Genomic DNA, 16,675 nt, shown 5'->3' with positions numbered 1-16,675 from the left:
AGAAATGTTTGCCCCATCTGGCAGCTATTCTGTTTATAAAAGTTCCATTTAGGGAAAGAAATATTCTGTATTGAAAATTGTAATTGAGCAATTTGATAAAATATTGATTAATGGAATAATTGATGTGAAACCTTTTTTGCTAACATTTGTAGTGACGGTCTCTTCAGACACTGTTTTTGTGGTTCTTGCTGAAATTCTTTTTCAAATTCTCTTTGTTTTTAAAGCCACTCCTTACGTTGGAGAGTTTTCTGGTGACAAAGTTTGCTGAGACAGGTGACGTCAGAGTTACAGTGCAGGCTTCCTGTGGGAGCTCCATGCTTCAGGACTCAAAAGTTGTCCACGTTTTTGGTGAGACATTGCTCTTGTTAATTATTTTTGTTTGTTTGTTTCATGTGTACTTGTTTCTTTTGCCTCTTAAACCATCCTGACACAACTGAACCTGTTGTAAAATTATATCTAATGCCGCATTTAATTCTTAAAATTAAAGGGATGAGCTGTCACTAGGTAACTCCATGAAGTTGAACAGTGTCATTGTATGAAACGCTTTCATCTAAAACATTGTGCTTCCTTTGCTTATTTAAAATGTTACTGTAGTTCCCAAATGCTATATGTAGCAATAGTGTTTAAGTAGTATTTTGGCCTATGACTGGAGAGTTTCTTAGAATTTGTAAATAAAGTAGTTGAAATACCTCTGAAAAAAAAGAAAATTTACTTGTGTATGTACTCTCAGCATTAAAACCAATGTGAAATAATTGCCTTTTATCACAATATGTTGCTGTTCCTTTGATGTTTATCTGAGAGTTTGGATCAAGTAGAGCTCTGCTGTAATTATTGAATAACTCTTCAGATCTTGTTTCTCATTGTGCCCTGGTGTGTTTTGCTGTGTCTTATAATGTGGTGACAAGGCATAAAATACTGTAAAAAATGTAGTGCCGACGAATTATTTACATTTGTATTTGTGTTGTCACATTGTGAGAATTGTGATAAGTGAAAAACCTTCTTTTTAATGCAGAGCTAAAAGCCTTCAGATATCATGACATACACAACATGATACATCTCTCTTGTCTGAAGAAGATTCTGTTATTTTTGCTTTAAGTATACTTACTAATTTAAAATAATGGTAAAAAAGACACTCATGCTAAACGCAGCTTTTATGAACCTTCTCCTTTCCAAAGATAAATTGATTTAACGTTTATGATACCACTTATAAGTGCATCCACTTTTTTAGAAATCTTAGACATATAACCCATCTTGGTGTGACTAGATCAATGACTGGTTTTCAAACACTGCTTCGGCTCTTAGGGTTGGCAAATCCTGATACTAAGAGCAAAAAAAGTACTGGTCGTGGGGGAAATAAAGAAGAAACCTCTGGTAAAGAAAACCACATTAAAATTCTGTCGGAAGCAGTGGGGAGGCATTCCAGAGGTTCTCTTTCTCTGCTTTGGATTAAGTTCCCCAGGTGTTCATCCAAGGAGCCTATATGGAAAAAGGAAAGACTTTGGAGACTGTTTACTGAGGAACAGCCCATTTCTGGTATTTCAGATGTTTTGGGCAATATCCAGAGAAATGTGGGTGTACCTTGTTTTTATTTTTTTGAAGAGGGCGGCAGTTAGCCTTTGGTATATCATTTCTGTTCATATTTTCATAGCTACTTAATGGATTACATAAAATATTCATTTTACATGAAAAACAGGAACACATAATGGGCAAAACCCACATGTTTATGATTCAGTGAGAATAAAATCCATTGGCACATTCCCATTACAAATAAAAGAAACCAACCACGTCTGAGTGGTGTGTTGTCCTAAGGAAAAATTATTGGGAAGGTTATGACCCCAGAGGATGTATGCAAATCTGCTTTGTGTATGTTTTTCCTGCTTTTTTATCTTTAGGCACAAATTTGATGATGTTGACAAAAATACAGAAAGAAATTGAGTGCCTGACAGGAGCGTACTCTTGCTCTGTGCAAGAGTACACAACACAGAGCAGTGGGGTTCCTCGATACTGCAGTGCTGCGCAGCAAATAATGCCGAATATGTATTTTCAGCTTTGATTTCTGCAAAACTGTTTTTGCAGCCTGGTTTGTTACTTGTTCAAAAATGCTTGGTTTCTTTTTTTCCTAGATCATTTTCATGTTCTTCCTCTGAAGTTTACTAAGCACCTGGACATATACAACCCTGACATACCAGAGTGGAGGGAAGACATAGGGCGGGTAGTAACACGACTTCTCGCAAAGGTGCTCGTTCGGATTGCTCGTAAAATGTTCCCTCACCAGTCGTAAAGCTTGAAGGTTAAGTTAATGCCTTCTCATTTAGAAAAAAGGAGGCAGTGCAAAATAATAAAGTGAACCTCATGAGCCACATTTTAAACAAGTTTGAGCCTAGTGTGGCTTTTACATGCAGGCTGTAGATGATGATATTGTAACGTAGAAAGTTTAGGTCTAACACAGCCTAATTGGTATTTAATGCTAAATATTGCTCTCTGGGGTTAGGGATAGACGTATTGGTAAATACTGCTGACTCCAAAACAGGAAGAGTAGCTTAAATGTGATATATCTAGAAGTTAAGCAAAGGATGCTGTGTAATATAAAGGACATAGGCTTTGTGTAAAAACAAAACAGAAAGAAAAAATCTACAATGTCAGTTGTGTAACTTTGAAAATTATTTATAATTATGATTCTATAATACCTAGGCAAACAATTCATACAGATGGTTATTTAGATCATATTTGCAAAAGAAATGTGGAGTGGGAGCAGTTGAATCCTGTAGGTTAATTCAAGTACAAAGCCATGCAGCGGTTCTGCGAGATAAGTAAATGCACCTCATAAAAACCGTGAGTTCTAGGGCCGTGCTCTTCAGGTCCGCACGCTGCCAGCAACTGAGTGTGCATGCACTGACTTTTTGTGAGGACAATAGCACTGAGATGCAGGTTGATAATTGTTAGAAAATGCTTGTGTTTGAAATCACTTGACTTTTTGTGGATTTACAGTAGTGCAAATCAGGTTCTGGAATTTTGACTTTATACTTTTCCCTGCCTTTTTGGTTTTTTTTTTTAAGGTTCATATCAAATGTCAAATTAAAGTAAATTCCCACTTTTAATTTAACCCCATTCCGTAACCAGTGTCAGTCAAACAAATATTTTACTTCCTTATAAAATAGCCCTTGTATTTTTATAATTTCTAAATCATTTGCAAAATAATATGAACAATTTAATGAAATTTCAGAATCTGTTGGAGAAAGGGTACAGAAAGTACCCAGCGTGTTGTCATTAGAATTGTGTGACTGTATTACACAACACATAGAGGAATTTGGGGCTAAAAGCAAAATTTGCACAAACTGTTTTGAAAAGGCATACACTTGATTGTGGGTGGGGGATGCAGGTGTTAATAACAATTTCAGAAACTGAACCTAGGTGCTCTTAGTCTCACCCTGGAAGACTTCTCTCTGACCATTAAACACAGATGGAAGAGTAGCTTCCCCAAGCTAAGGTTAGCTGTAATAAATAAGCCCTTCTAAGACTACTAAGTGTCTGAATGGCCCAAAAAGGATCCTAAATCACTTAGGATTCTTTTTTTTTATGTTACCCTAGAAATGTACAGCCATTGCAGAGTTTTGCTAAAGCTGTATACCACTTCATTTTGCTTCTTTCCATGATGCCACTACATCTCTTTAATGTGATAACAAAGCTTAGCTCTTCCAGTCTTCAAAGAACAGCTCACGTTTCAGTTAAATTATGTTTGGCTTTGTTCATGTTTTAGCTGCTGGTGGAATCCTCTCTAAATATTAAGGATCTGAACACTAAAGACTAAAAGACACGTGTGAAGTTACTTATGTATTTTCTATAAAATATAAAGCATGATGTCCTATAATTTGCCATATGCCTTTGTCTTCACAGGAAACCAATATACCCAAAGAAACACTCATGACAGTCGTGAAACCTGGTCTGCCCACAACTGCTGACTTGCATGTGCTACTACCAGCAAACCAACCAAAAAGGAAGAGAAGTGTAACTAGTGATAAGGTAACCAGAGCAACGTATGTCTGGTTAGGACAGCCTTCATCCTGTTTTGCAATCAGTGGCTGTACTTTCATTGTCTTTTTAAGAAATTAAAAGGTTCTCCCTAACACTGATTGTTTATAGAGTACAATGCTGTAGAGCCAGTCTTCTAGTGCCAGCTGCCTAAATTTCTATTTTTATATTATTGCTAAGGGACACTACTTTAGCTATTGATATGTGCATATAAATTTGTTGATTTAGAATGGAATGGCACAAATCTTGATAAAATGCGTTGTATCAGAATCCATTGTGACTTGAGAAATATCCTAAATTATACCCTCTGCCAATAAACTTAGAAGCCATAACTGGTTAAGTCAACAGGAAAATACTCATGGTGTCACTTGTTTAAAGATTTGTTACATTCTCTTCTGTTACCAGAAAAGAATCTTGAAGGTCTTCATCATGTTTCACTGGAAGGATGTGCTTTGTCATGCTGCTGGTGCCAGTTCTCAAAGTCAGTGTTGTGACGCTATTGCAAGGATTCACCAATGCAGAATGTTTTCTGCACATTTGGAGGAGATGTCCCTGAAATCCTTGCCTTAGACATAGTTATAAAATGTCTTCCCTTGAAGAGAACCTATTTGTTCTTAACCTTTTAGATTTGGGATATTATGTGATTTAAGAAGGATTGTTAATACAATAATTTCTTGGTCAGGCAGAGAACACCTACTTGGTGGAGTTTTTATTGGTGTTTTACATGGAGTGTTGTGATGCGATGCTATTTATTAAGTCAGTAGTCTAGAATAGGAGTCATTACTGATAAAAGTAGCCAGCAATAACAAAGATCTTAAGTTGGCAGTGTAGTAGTAGGAGCCCTTTGGATAATTCTGAAATGTGATTCCATTCTGACAAAAGCCCTTTTTCTTTCAAATTTGTACATGTAGAAATAAAAGCTGAGTGTGATTTAACCTGTTTTAACCACAGCAATTTCAAAAGTATTTCATTCTAATAATTGACTCTAGAGGAAGACTTGGTCACTTGATTTATGCACATCTGTTACATGTCTAACGTCAGGTGGGATGAATTCAGTTGAAAGAGTCAGTTAAAGCGCATTTAAACTGTAGCCTGGGAAGCAGTGGCTCTGAGGGAGATTTGGGGCTCTATCTAGACAAGCTACTACATGAAAATTCCCAATGAGTTGCTTTGGCAAAAAGGGCAAGTCAGACCCCTAGATGTGTAAGAGGTTAAAAGTTTGAATACTGTCATTATTTTTGCATTCTTATACAACAGTGCAGGAGCCATTGCGTACACATGTTCAAGCATTATCACTGGAAAGAATCTAGAAAAAGAGGATAGAAAATCCAAATGCTGGTGTAAGAACTTTAATTTTGAGAGTCTAGAGAGAAGCTCCAAACACTGGATTTGTTTTTTAAACAGTTGGGAGAGGTGGCAGCACTGTGCTCAATAAATATCTTGGGGCAGAAAAAAAACAAGCATGAGGACTGAAACAACCATCAATCTAACAGTGAAATAAATAAGCCAGAACTGTTGGTTGGATTCACATGAGATTCAGATTTTAGACATGTGGTAGTGTAGTTCATATAGGCTTTGGTGGGAACCTGGAGTGGAGGGAGGAATAACCAACAAGTGTTACTTACTTAAGCAACAACCAGAGCAAATGTTGAATTCTTCAAACGCCTGCCAGGAAAATATGATGTATCCAAAGTTATGGGGCTTGGTAATTTCATTTACTGGCTGAAAGTCAGATTAGCCTCAAGTAGTGGTCCCTCTTGTGTTGTATACCATAAACATGTGAGTGAACCTCGACTGAGACTAAGTAACTCTATTTCAGTGGTGCCAGCAACACTTTAAAGGCTACTAATCAATATAGTTGTCATACCCATTCTATTTTCAGACTTTGGGCACAAAAAATAAATACTTAGGAGCTATCTGGAGTAATTGTCTTGTAAAACAACCAAGGCCATGCTCCAATCACCCTTATGTTGAGTCATTCCCCACCCCACCCCCCCCCAAATAAATGTAATAAAGTCAGTGGAATGGCTTCAGAAGTTAGATATTCCAGATGGGTGAGGATATTTGAATTTGAACTTTTGTGTAGTCTCTGTCCGTAACACGAGAGAGACTACATGGATTTCTATTTGTTATACTGCAAAGGCTTGCCAAAGATGAACACTGTAATTGATAATATCATAAAAGGAGTTGCTCGTGAAGGTTTCATGGATATAAAGCATATTTCTAATTTGGCATCCTGTGGGAAGCCGTATCCTAAATTGTAAGGCACAGAGTATAAAACTAGCTTTGGTCTTTTAGAAAATTACCCATGTTGAAGACACAAGCAAGTAGAAGGGAAAATTTAGACAATTTGTCATTTGGGGTTAGGATACGATGGTATATTTAATGGTTCTGCTCCATAAAAATGTGAGAGACCATATTTTACTATGCTCTATCCGCTGGAGAAAAATAGGAGAAATCTTGATTTTTTCCACATGGATGGACGTATATATTTCTACAGAGTATTGTTAAATGCATAAATGGAATCCATCCCATTATAGGTAAGGAGGTGAGGTAAATTTATGACATGCAGTTCATTATCAAATAGCAGTTACTTTTCATAGCAAGAAATCTAAAGTGACATTGCAGGTTTTGTTCCGATAGGTTAGAAAAATTGACTGTTTTTAATATGGATTACGCATTGTGTGAGTTATGACCCAGGTAAACCCAATAGTGCATGCAAATGACATGTTGGTTGTTACATACTAGGTAAAGGGTTTGGTAAGCAAAAAGAAAGACTTGGCTATAAAGTTTGTACATTTTCAGCTTTTTACAGCTTGTGGAGTTTTGCATGATTTTTAAATATGGATTTTCTTTAAAATTTCAGCTCGTCGTTGACAAATGCTTTCTGAGTTTCTCAGCGTTTAATGAACCAGAGGTTTTCCTTTTTAGAGCATTGAGTCTCTCAAAGTGGAACAGAGTGCAAGACATCTGACATTCTCTCTGTTGTATTTTCAGAGAATAGCAGCTATAAAGCAGGCCTTGAACGCACACAACATCAGTTTCTTTCTGAGGGGAGGATACTGGGTCTTAGTGACTTTAGCTGACTCCAGTTCAGGTAAATATATGAACAAAGCTCCCAACAGACCAACCTTTGGATGCTTGTCTGAGTTCTGATAAGTTAAGGAGAAAATCTTTGTATCAATATATGTGTACGTATACACACATATATATTTACTTGGTTATATAGATACATAAATATATCTGAGTGTATGTATGTAAATATATATATCCATACACACATATGTATATATGAATATATTTTTAATTGGTACTTGTTAACAATCACCATGAAGTAAATATTTCTTACATAATTCCGTTTAGTCATACCTCATTATTTGTATCAACAGCTTCTTGCTTCTTCTGTGTAACTGTGACATTAACTAAATACCTATATTATACAAAACAGTGCCCTGAAGGAAGAGCCAACCAGGCTTCAAAAATACCATCTGTTGAAGCACTTTGGTTGCACTGGCTGCCGAGAAAGCAGAGCTGCTTTACTTCAGCCAGATATAACTCCAGGGGTCTGGGACCTTGCGTCTCTGCCTTGTATATCTGATCTCCAAATCAACAGACGTGAAGCTTGCTGTAGGGTTTCCACATTGCTAATCCTGTCCTGAGATAAATTACATGCTTTTTCTGTGTTTAAAACAAATGGAAACAGGTTTTTTGCAAGCGTTTCCTGCACCTCTGGATTCACTATGTACCTGGAAACTGGTTGAAGAGAGTATATGTGTATACGTGTGTGTGTATTTTGAACAGCGATACATTAAAATGATGTTTTAACCAGAAAGTTCAGCGTTGACTTAAACCTTGTACTAGAACATCCTGTAATTTTTATTTGTGTATCATATCCCATAATATATCCTTCTTTCTTATTTCAATGTGTTGTGGGAGAACAACTTAGCTGACCACAATCAATTAATGTAAATATTGGTGTGATATTTTATCTGTCAGCTCTCTGCGGAAGACAAAGCTCTTTTACCTAGTCTCTGATGTAGAATCGTGCTACAGTTTTGCTGTGGTACCTCATCTGGTTTAAAGGTCTAACATGCGCTAGCCAGCACAAAAGGCTGGGATTGAAAGAAGCCCATGTTCATTCCAGCCTTTTCCAATGTTTGACCTTGATGAGTTCATTTGTTGTTCAGAGCCTTAGTTTCTCTCTCTGTGAAACTAATACAGCCCTGCTTTTGCAACGCGTGTACTTAGAGTATGTGATCATTTCCTACGTTAACTTTAGATTCACAGAAGAAAAACGTTGAGTGCGTAAATAAATCTTCAGGGTTTTGCTTTTTGTGTTTGTTTTTTTTTTAATTGGTCCTCTGTCCTTCAGTCACAAGTCACCAATTAATTTTGTGGTGTTGCCTTTTTGAAGAGGCTACAGATAGAGTGAAGAGGTTACACAAATAACGAAAAGTGACAATTAGATAGAAAAGAAAGCCCAAGAATGTGACAGATCTGAAATAGGACATGCTAAGCTGTTCTTTTATTTCATATTTCAGACTCTCAGAGGATTGGAGGAGGCAGTGGCTACTGGGCTATTGTGGTTCTCTTTGTTATCTGTCTAGTCGCAGTTGGGGCTTTCATCCTCTACAAGTTCAAAAGGCAAGTAAACCTTCATCAACAACATACACATTTTAAGAATTAAGTTTATCCACAGATCAGCAAAACAGAGTTTGTATTTTGAAAAGGAGATTTCTTGAAGAATTGCAAGAAATCCACTGCTTTGAAAATCATGTTTTTCTGAACTTTTCAGACATCAAGGTAATGCACTGATGTTTGCTTTGACTTGCTGTGTTCCAAGATAAATAGCAGAAATATGGGACCTATGGAGAGTTTGTTCAGCTTGTGTAAATAATATCATCAAGAAAGAGAGCTGAGCTAAAATATGATTCCTGATTAATTCCAACCTCATTACTCCTAGCAGTTATGAATAAACTAAAGCTATCTGGGACAATGAGTGTGTCTGCAATGCTGATTTGCTTAAAAAAAGAAGTTTTATCAAAACGTGTAGCTCTCTGGAGTTTCTCTGCACACGTTACATTTTAATGGCTGGGGCAATGCCACGTAGAATGAGTGATGGAAATAGATTAGTGTTAATTTGACACTAGAGTGTCAAATAATTCTGGAAGTGGCCCTTATGCGAGACATATTCTCAAAATTGACAAGGGATGCCATGCCAGCCTTTGACAGTCCAATGTATCTTCAGTCCACAATTGATTTTAATCAGAGCTACTAGGTGCTGTGCGATTTAAAGATTTGTTCTTGTTCATGAGTCTGTGTTATCATTGGCTATGCTCTTGGTATTTTTCTGTCTCTGGGGCATTTAGAAGCTATTGGGTTTGAGCATACTGGAAACAAGCCTTCATCATCATCAAATCCTAATGTCCTTACTCGGTGAGGATTCCTATTGATTTGTCTCATTTTTTAAACATTGATTTTTATTGGAAACATACATCAGTTTATAGAAATGGATGCGGAACTGAGTTTGTGATAGCAGTAGGCGTAGATAGCATTTAAGCAAGAGTTTGTTTAGATAAAGGGTTTTTAAGTCAATAGAGAAACCCCCTTTTTTTCAAGAATCTTTTCTTTTTCTCACTGCAGCACCTAAGTTTCTTAGAGCTCATAGTGGCTGATTGCTCTAAATAACAAAGCACAGAATGCTGTATCAGACTGTCTACAACTGAATAAAAATCCATTTTGCTATTTTAGGTGCCTGCAGCAAGGAAAAGCATAAAAATGGTTGATATGATGTAATTATATTATTTCAGTAGCAATACATGGAGGATTTGCCGTTTCTAGTGTGGAATCATAAAAATTGTTTGTGATATCTTTTGAAAGCTGTATGATTTATATCTTTTATTAGCTCTTAAATGAGAGCAATTAAATAACAGACACAATTACTGCATAGCAAAAGAAGTATAAAATATTCAAGAAAGGAAGAAAAAAATTATTTTCCTTGAGCTCTTTCTACAATGTCCAATGAACCATTGCTTTATAAATAGAGCTTTTATTAAGGAGGAAACTATAGTACAATTTGCAAATTGTGAGCTTTAATGTCTCTTGCACTTCTATATATAATCTGTGAAAATCATTTGCATTTAAATTTTTGGGGGTTTAATTTAGGTGCTGAATGAGAAGAATTGTGAGATATATTCAAATGTTTCTCAGTAGCCTGAAAACTGCTGTTGGCATTGATGAATGACCATGCAGTAGTATTCAATTTTCTGAGATATTTGTTTCTGAGATATTTGACAGAATTATTTTTAAATATTCCTGCTGAACTTTTCCAAGATGACAATTTTTTCAGTTGCATCCCTCATTTGCAATTTGATCCTCAAAGAATATTGAGCGCCTAATCAGTGCTACATTGAAAAATCACTTTCTCCCTGTGTGCTCCCTGTGAAATCCTCTCCCACCCAGATTTTTAATCCCTTAAAATTTTTTTTCCTGTGGTTATAAAGATGGATACTGAATCCCCATGGAGCTGCAAGTTGCAAGTATACTTACTTGCAAGTATAGTCCCTTTAAAGTCAGTGCAGTGAGTATGTAAGTTTACAAACTAGTCCATAGGGACTGAGGCTGTGAAACTGAGTGTCCTTTATAGATATAAAGGTTACAGGTTGTAATGCACAAAGGAGACTTGTCAATATTATATGCCTGTATATCAAAAATTAATTTGCTGAAAGAATGCCGTAGGCAACAAAAATTGTTTAATTCTAGGAGATAATTTCAGCAGAAGATCTCTTTCTGGGCCCTGTGGTAACTCAGATAACACATGCAAATATAAATATAAATTATTTCCACATAGAAATTACCAACAAGTGTAAAGTGTTGAAATGTTAATACTGTCCATAATTATTATGTACCATTCGCAAAATTAAGGAGGTGGAAGACATTTGGTGGTGCTTTCCTTTCATTTATCTAAGTTGATAGTCAGCTAGTCCCTTCAGAAAAGGGTTAAAATTCCTTTTCCCCCACCCTGAGTCAGACAAAGGTTTATTAGGTTTTGTTTTATCACTACACTGATTGGGTCTGTAGGGCTTTCAGTTGGCATTGGGGCACAGGCAAAGCAGGTCATCTGCAAACGATTGCATGAAACGTGCCTTGGACTATTCTGTCTCTCTTTGCTGGCCCTAAAGGGCAGTTCTTAAGGTAAAGTTTGATACCTGGAAAGTTGCAAGATGGAAAGACTGGCTTGGAGATAAGATGGGGGCTGGATTGGCAGGAGGGTTACAGCTTCATACATGAGAGCATTTCATCCATTTGCAATGAGCAGAGGCACTGTTCCGGACTTGTGATGAGAAGTAAAGAGAAAATATTGAACTTCCGTGTAGACCATTGTACAGCTTTGATAGAAAACGGGGAAACCTGTCTCAGACTGCCTGATGATTCCTGACTGCCGAGGCCCCTTGTCCTCCGAGCGTGGTCTCTGCTCTTCCTGCCTGGATTATCTCTGAAGTTCGTGTCATGAACTTGGATCCTAATTTACATTCATTTTTGTCAGGCAGAATTGTGAGAAGAAAGACGGTGTTGACAAGACATCAGGGAATAATCTAATACCTCTTTTTTGTGAATCTTTCAGGGCAGTCAGGGCAGCTATGATGAAACTTTCTGCTCCTGTTTGATCTGCCAGTTTTTGAAAACTGCAACACCAAGTACTAAAAATTGGTGTCCCTCACAAGGAGTAAATCTCACAAGATTAGTTTGAGATAGAGCAGAAATCTAAAAATAACAGTCCTGCATAAGATTCTGTGTCAGATGCCTCATATGCAGAAAAGGAAGAGAGTATTTTATCTAATTAAGTAGGGGGTTAGGAGAAAAACAGAGGCAGCATCATGTAGAGGGAGTGGGATTTTGGCTGATTAGTTATATGCAGAGTGAAAACCAACACAGTCTCATCACTCCTGAAGGAATGCCCATTAAAAAGAAAAGATTAAAATTGTATTATTTCCCACTACTCTAATCAAAACTAAATTTTTAGGGTCTGCTGGATAATCAGAGTTGTCATGACTGTCTAGGTTAATGATTAGGTATGATTGTATCATTTTCAATATACCCTAATTCCAAATATTTAAACACTAAGACGACTGCTGCCCTCTGTTCTTATATACAGTAAAATTGCAAGCATCTATCATCTTGTCGCTCTGTGCCTCCTCACCCCGGTTCTCCTCCCACCCTCTTTATCTAGTGGCCTGTTCCTTCTCCCCAGGAACACGTGCTCAGTAAACTGGTGCTGGAGTCCCCAGAGCTCATGGAGCAACTCTTGTCAATCTCAAGTGGTTAGTTGCATTAGACAAAAAAAAATAAAAAGACAGAAAGTCTTGGCACACGCAGGGGTTTGATCATTTGTGATCAGAGTAGGTAAGCAATTCAGATTAGGGATATTATTACTCAGTAAATGAAAAGTAAATTTTAAATTATAAACATCGATAGTTTTAAAAACTAATTCTAGTTGTATGCCACTGATGAACAACGATTGGTTTAAATAGTTTTGGGGGAAGTTTTCAGGACGGCAGTAAGGAGTGAGAGGTAATAAATATCCCAGTTGCTGAATCTGACTGTGGCACAAGAGGTAGTGCAGACAACGAAAATAGATGGTGGGCAAGCCCAAGAATAATTTGCTTTTTTCTTTGCTCCTACTTTCCCAGTGTGGAAATCACCGATCTGATGCCTCGAGCAAACAATATGTTACAACACTCACTAGTACGCTTCGGTTGTTTAAGCGTCCAGGTAAAACGGACTACAGCTGCTCATTTGACCAGAACAATATGAAGCAGCTGGAAAATATTTTTGAGAAATCAGGTCCATTTTTTAATGTAGATTTGGGACCTGCATCTATTTCTTCTATACTATACCATCTTTACTAAATCTGCTTCAATAAAAAAAAGCACTGATTCCGTTCCCTTTGAAACAATGTTTATATTTTTTGTGGGTTTCAAGTTGCCATCCAGAAAAGATTTCCTCATTCTTTCAGAGCAAGCTTCTATGCTATGGGGGTCTGGGCAACAGTATAGAGAAGGCAAATACCACTGTCTACACTAGGCAAAGTGGGGGAAAGGAAAATTCCAGCCACGTCAGAGCTGCCATATAAACATTATGTTACTAGTTTAGTGGAAGATCCAAAATCAGCCTTTTCTTATTTTTTACTTCTGTATAACAACAGGATACTAGAGTAGCCAAAACCAGAGCAAATAGTTGGCTTTTCTGCTTAGGTATTTTACCTGGTTAATAGTTGCAAATTTGGTTTTCTAAAAGAGTATGAAAATCTTAATCTTTTCATTTGTATGCAAACTACTGCCAGTGTACTTAAAGCTGCATACGTTGTTTTCACAAATCGCCGTGAATCTACTTCAGCCAAATTTATACCATTTTGTGTGTATTTCTTTTTTCTCTGCTACTATCAAGTGCCACTTTTGGTAAATGAACCCCCTCCTGGGTCATTTCCACAATCTGGAGCAGAACTGTGTTATCTTTCTGCCTCATTGACTTACTATCTCATTTTCGGTCTCTGAGAAAAGCTATCTTTTTCCCCACCTTGCTTATACTACTTTTATGTTCCATGAGAGCAAGTTTAGTCCCAGTCCATGCCATTTAGTTATAAAAAAACAGGCACTAATTTAATGATCCATAACATTTCATAAAAACTTCCTCAGAAATCAAAGTAATAGCATGTAGAAAAGATTTCTGAAATGAAAGAGGCAAGTAAATCAGGAGTGCCTTAAAGTACAAAGAAGTCAGTCATCCGAACATTAATCCAAACATAATAAAGACAACACCACAACAAAGTATTCTATTTAATGGATTATTATTGTTAGTTTTATTTAAGTTCCAAGAGAATGCTACATTATTCCATATCCTTTGCCATGTGAATATGTTCCTATTTTTTTATACTAAACAGAATCTTAATCAAGCCTCTGGAAAATGAATGAAGTTGCATAAAGGCCAATGAATATTGGCTCCACAAGGAAGGAATTGAAAGCCAAATAAACTAGAGAGTTTAAATGAGTGGGAATCAATATCTCATCTCCCTCCTGCTGTTCCTTACTGATGAACATTTTTAAGTGCAAACAGTTTCGAGTATGAACTGATTAGAATTTGTGAATATAGGGAAGAAAAAAAATGTTTCCTGGAGTATCCTCTAAAAGGTATGGGATCTGGAGAGCTTGAAGAAAGCCACGTGCTGTGATGTTCGTTAGTAGTTCTGTGTAGAATTAAGTCTCCAGTTCGTATGGAAACTTATGATCCTCAAAGCAGGCATGAATATTTCTTCTTCATGATTGAAATAAAATGCTACAGAGTAAACAAAAGGAACTAAAACTGTAAACAATGGAGTGCTGCTCAGCAGAGGTAATTGTCTCCAGTGATGGATGCGAAGCACATGCATTTTGCAGCTGAAGAGTAAATCCCCGAAAGAAACAATCGCATAATCTTTTTCTCTGTTCTTATAAGTGTGCTTTCAATTTTTCATATTGCTGATATAAATCTCTTGGGTCAAATTTCATGTCTTGTCATGTTTTCACAGTAGTCTTTTATGTAGACCCAGAGCATTTCAGCTCTGCCTACTTCAAACAGTTACATTGGGCTCAACATAAATTGCTTCCTTAAGAAGAGCAAAGCATATCAGGGTACACAACGGTTTTTCTCTGTACAATTAGGGGTGGCTGCTTCCTTCCTACATGTTAGAGCAGTGAGGAGTGACTGGAAAATTGCCAGAATCAGTCCCAACTTTAGCAAGGATTCAATATCCACATCCTGTTTCATCCCACTGTGCGGTTGTCCCTTATAAACAGAACATCTGGCGCATGTGTTAAAAATGACTCTTGAAAAGGCTTGGACTATGGTTTTCTTCAGTCTGGTTGAGTCTCTTCCTTGTAAAACTGAACCAATATGAAACACATAGAGATCTTTATAATGTATAAAAGGTCAAATACCTACAGTGTATGCCTTCACAAGACCTGTAATATTCTCCTTCCTCTCATCCATGCTTGGTGTTGCAATCTAAGGTGCTTTCCTCTGTAAGTGTGAGGAGCAAAGTATAGAAGAGTCACTGAGTACCTCAACTTTATATCTTCCATGAAGAATTTGTGCTTAGCAGGATTAGACTTGTGAGGCTCGTGAGTGAGAAATAACAGCTTACACCTTTTCTCCTTTTACCCTTAACCCATAAAGAACTGCTCTTAACAACAACACATTTAATGATTATTTGTGGACTTGTGCGGTTTCTTCATTCAGGAACCCTTTAATTTGTTTAATAGTATGTATTGTGACTGTGGTAATGTCTAACTAGTAAGTCTTACCAGAGTTGTGAGTTGAAGCCTCAGGATTTACACCAAAGGACACATCTTGTTGACCTGGTGTCAGACAGGTCCTTCATCCTGGGCAGACAACAGTTAGACTAGCAGCTCTGCTCCCTTTACTTAACTGCAAAGGTCTGATGTGCCATATGGTTTTGAGATGGAAAACGTTTTTATTATGTCAAAAAATATTTTGATAATGCCATTGATGCTTCTACAATCTGTCAAATACAGTTTTGAGAAGGTCGCCTAATTATTGCAGCAACATATGTGCTAATTCTGCAGATGTGTTTTGTTTCCCTTAGGCATTTGGCAGTGGACTGAAAGTGAGCAGTTTGACAGGTTTGATGCAGGTCTGATTGAGAGGGATATTGTTCTCCACATGACCACTTTCATTAGCAAACACATTAAAAGCAGACTGGAGTTACTGGCCCTAGAGAAAAAAGTCAAAATTAATTACCTAATGTATTTGTTTTGGTAATGAGGAATGTCCTTCCCCCTTTCAACATGGCTTTTTTCATCTAGTTAATGGGAGAAGAGTGAGGCAGAGCTTGGCTTTATCTGTATGTTTGTGCTGGAGGAGCCCTTGGACTAGTTGAAGTGGTCATAATAGTTGTGTTGTGCTATGAGACCTTCTTTCCATCCTTGTCCTTTGCATTTGGTTACTCCTGTGCTTTATTTAGAATCATAGGATCATTCGGGTTGGAAAAGACCCTTGGGATCATCAAGTCCAACCATCGACCCCACTCTACAAAGTTCTCCCCTATGCCGTATCCCCTAACACCACATCTAAACGACTCTTCAGGGATAGTGACTCCACCACCTCCCTGGGCAGCCTATTCCAGTGTCTGACCACTCTTTCTGTGAAGAATTTTTTCCTAATGTCCAGTCTGAACCTACCATGTTGCAGTTTAAAGCCATTCCCTCTTGTTCTATTGCTAATTACCTGTGAGAAGAGACCAGCACCGACCTCTCTACAATGGCCTTTCAAGTAGTTGTAGAGTGGTGAGGTCTCCCCTCAGCCTCCTCTTCCTCAGACTAAACAGTCCCAGCTCCTTCAATCGCTCCTCATAAGATTTATTCTCCAGGCCCTTCACCAGCTTCGTTGCCCTCCTCTGCACTCGCTCCAGCGCCTCGATATCTCTCTCGTATTGAGGTGCCCAGAACTGGACACAATACTCAAGGTGTGGCCTCACCAGTGCTGAGCACAGGGGGACAATCACCTCCCTCCTCCTGCTGGTCACACTATTTCTAATACAAGCCAGGATGCCATTGGCCCTCTTGGCCACCTGGGCACACTGCTGGCTCAT

At 37.6% G+C, this 16,675-nt stretch overlaps 1 protein-coding gene across 10 annotated transcripts in view; it reads left to right on the top strand.

Moving 5' to 3' along the window:
* The window catches only part of SORCS2 (sortilin related VPS10 domain containing receptor 2), a 575,679-nt gene that overhangs the window by 543,225 nt on the left and 15,779 nt on the right, over positions 1-16,675 (top strand). For all 10 annotated transcript variants that reach the window (XM_074587510.1, XM_074587509.1, XM_074587507.1 and 7 more), the window contains exons 21-25: positions 225-348; positions 2,124-2,236; positions 3,895-4,020; positions 7,027-7,126; positions 8,571-8,673. In XM_074587510.1, coding sequence (XP_074443611.1) covers positions 225-348; positions 2,124-2,236; positions 3,895-4,020; positions 7,027-7,126; positions 8,571-8,673 — 566 coding nt within the window. The remainder of the gene's footprint in view (positions 1-224; positions 349-2,123; positions 2,237-3,894; positions 4,021-7,026; positions 7,127-8,570; positions 8,674-16,675) is intronic.

Source organism: Larus michahellis, chromosome 5, assembly GCF_964199755.1.
Source record: "Larus michahellis chromosome 5, bLarMic1.1, whole genome shotgun sequence".
Lineage (NCBI taxonomy): Eukaryota > Metazoa > Chordata > Aves > Charadriiformes > Laridae > Larus > Larus michahellis.
This window is presented reverse-complemented; position numbering and strand designations above follow the sequence as displayed.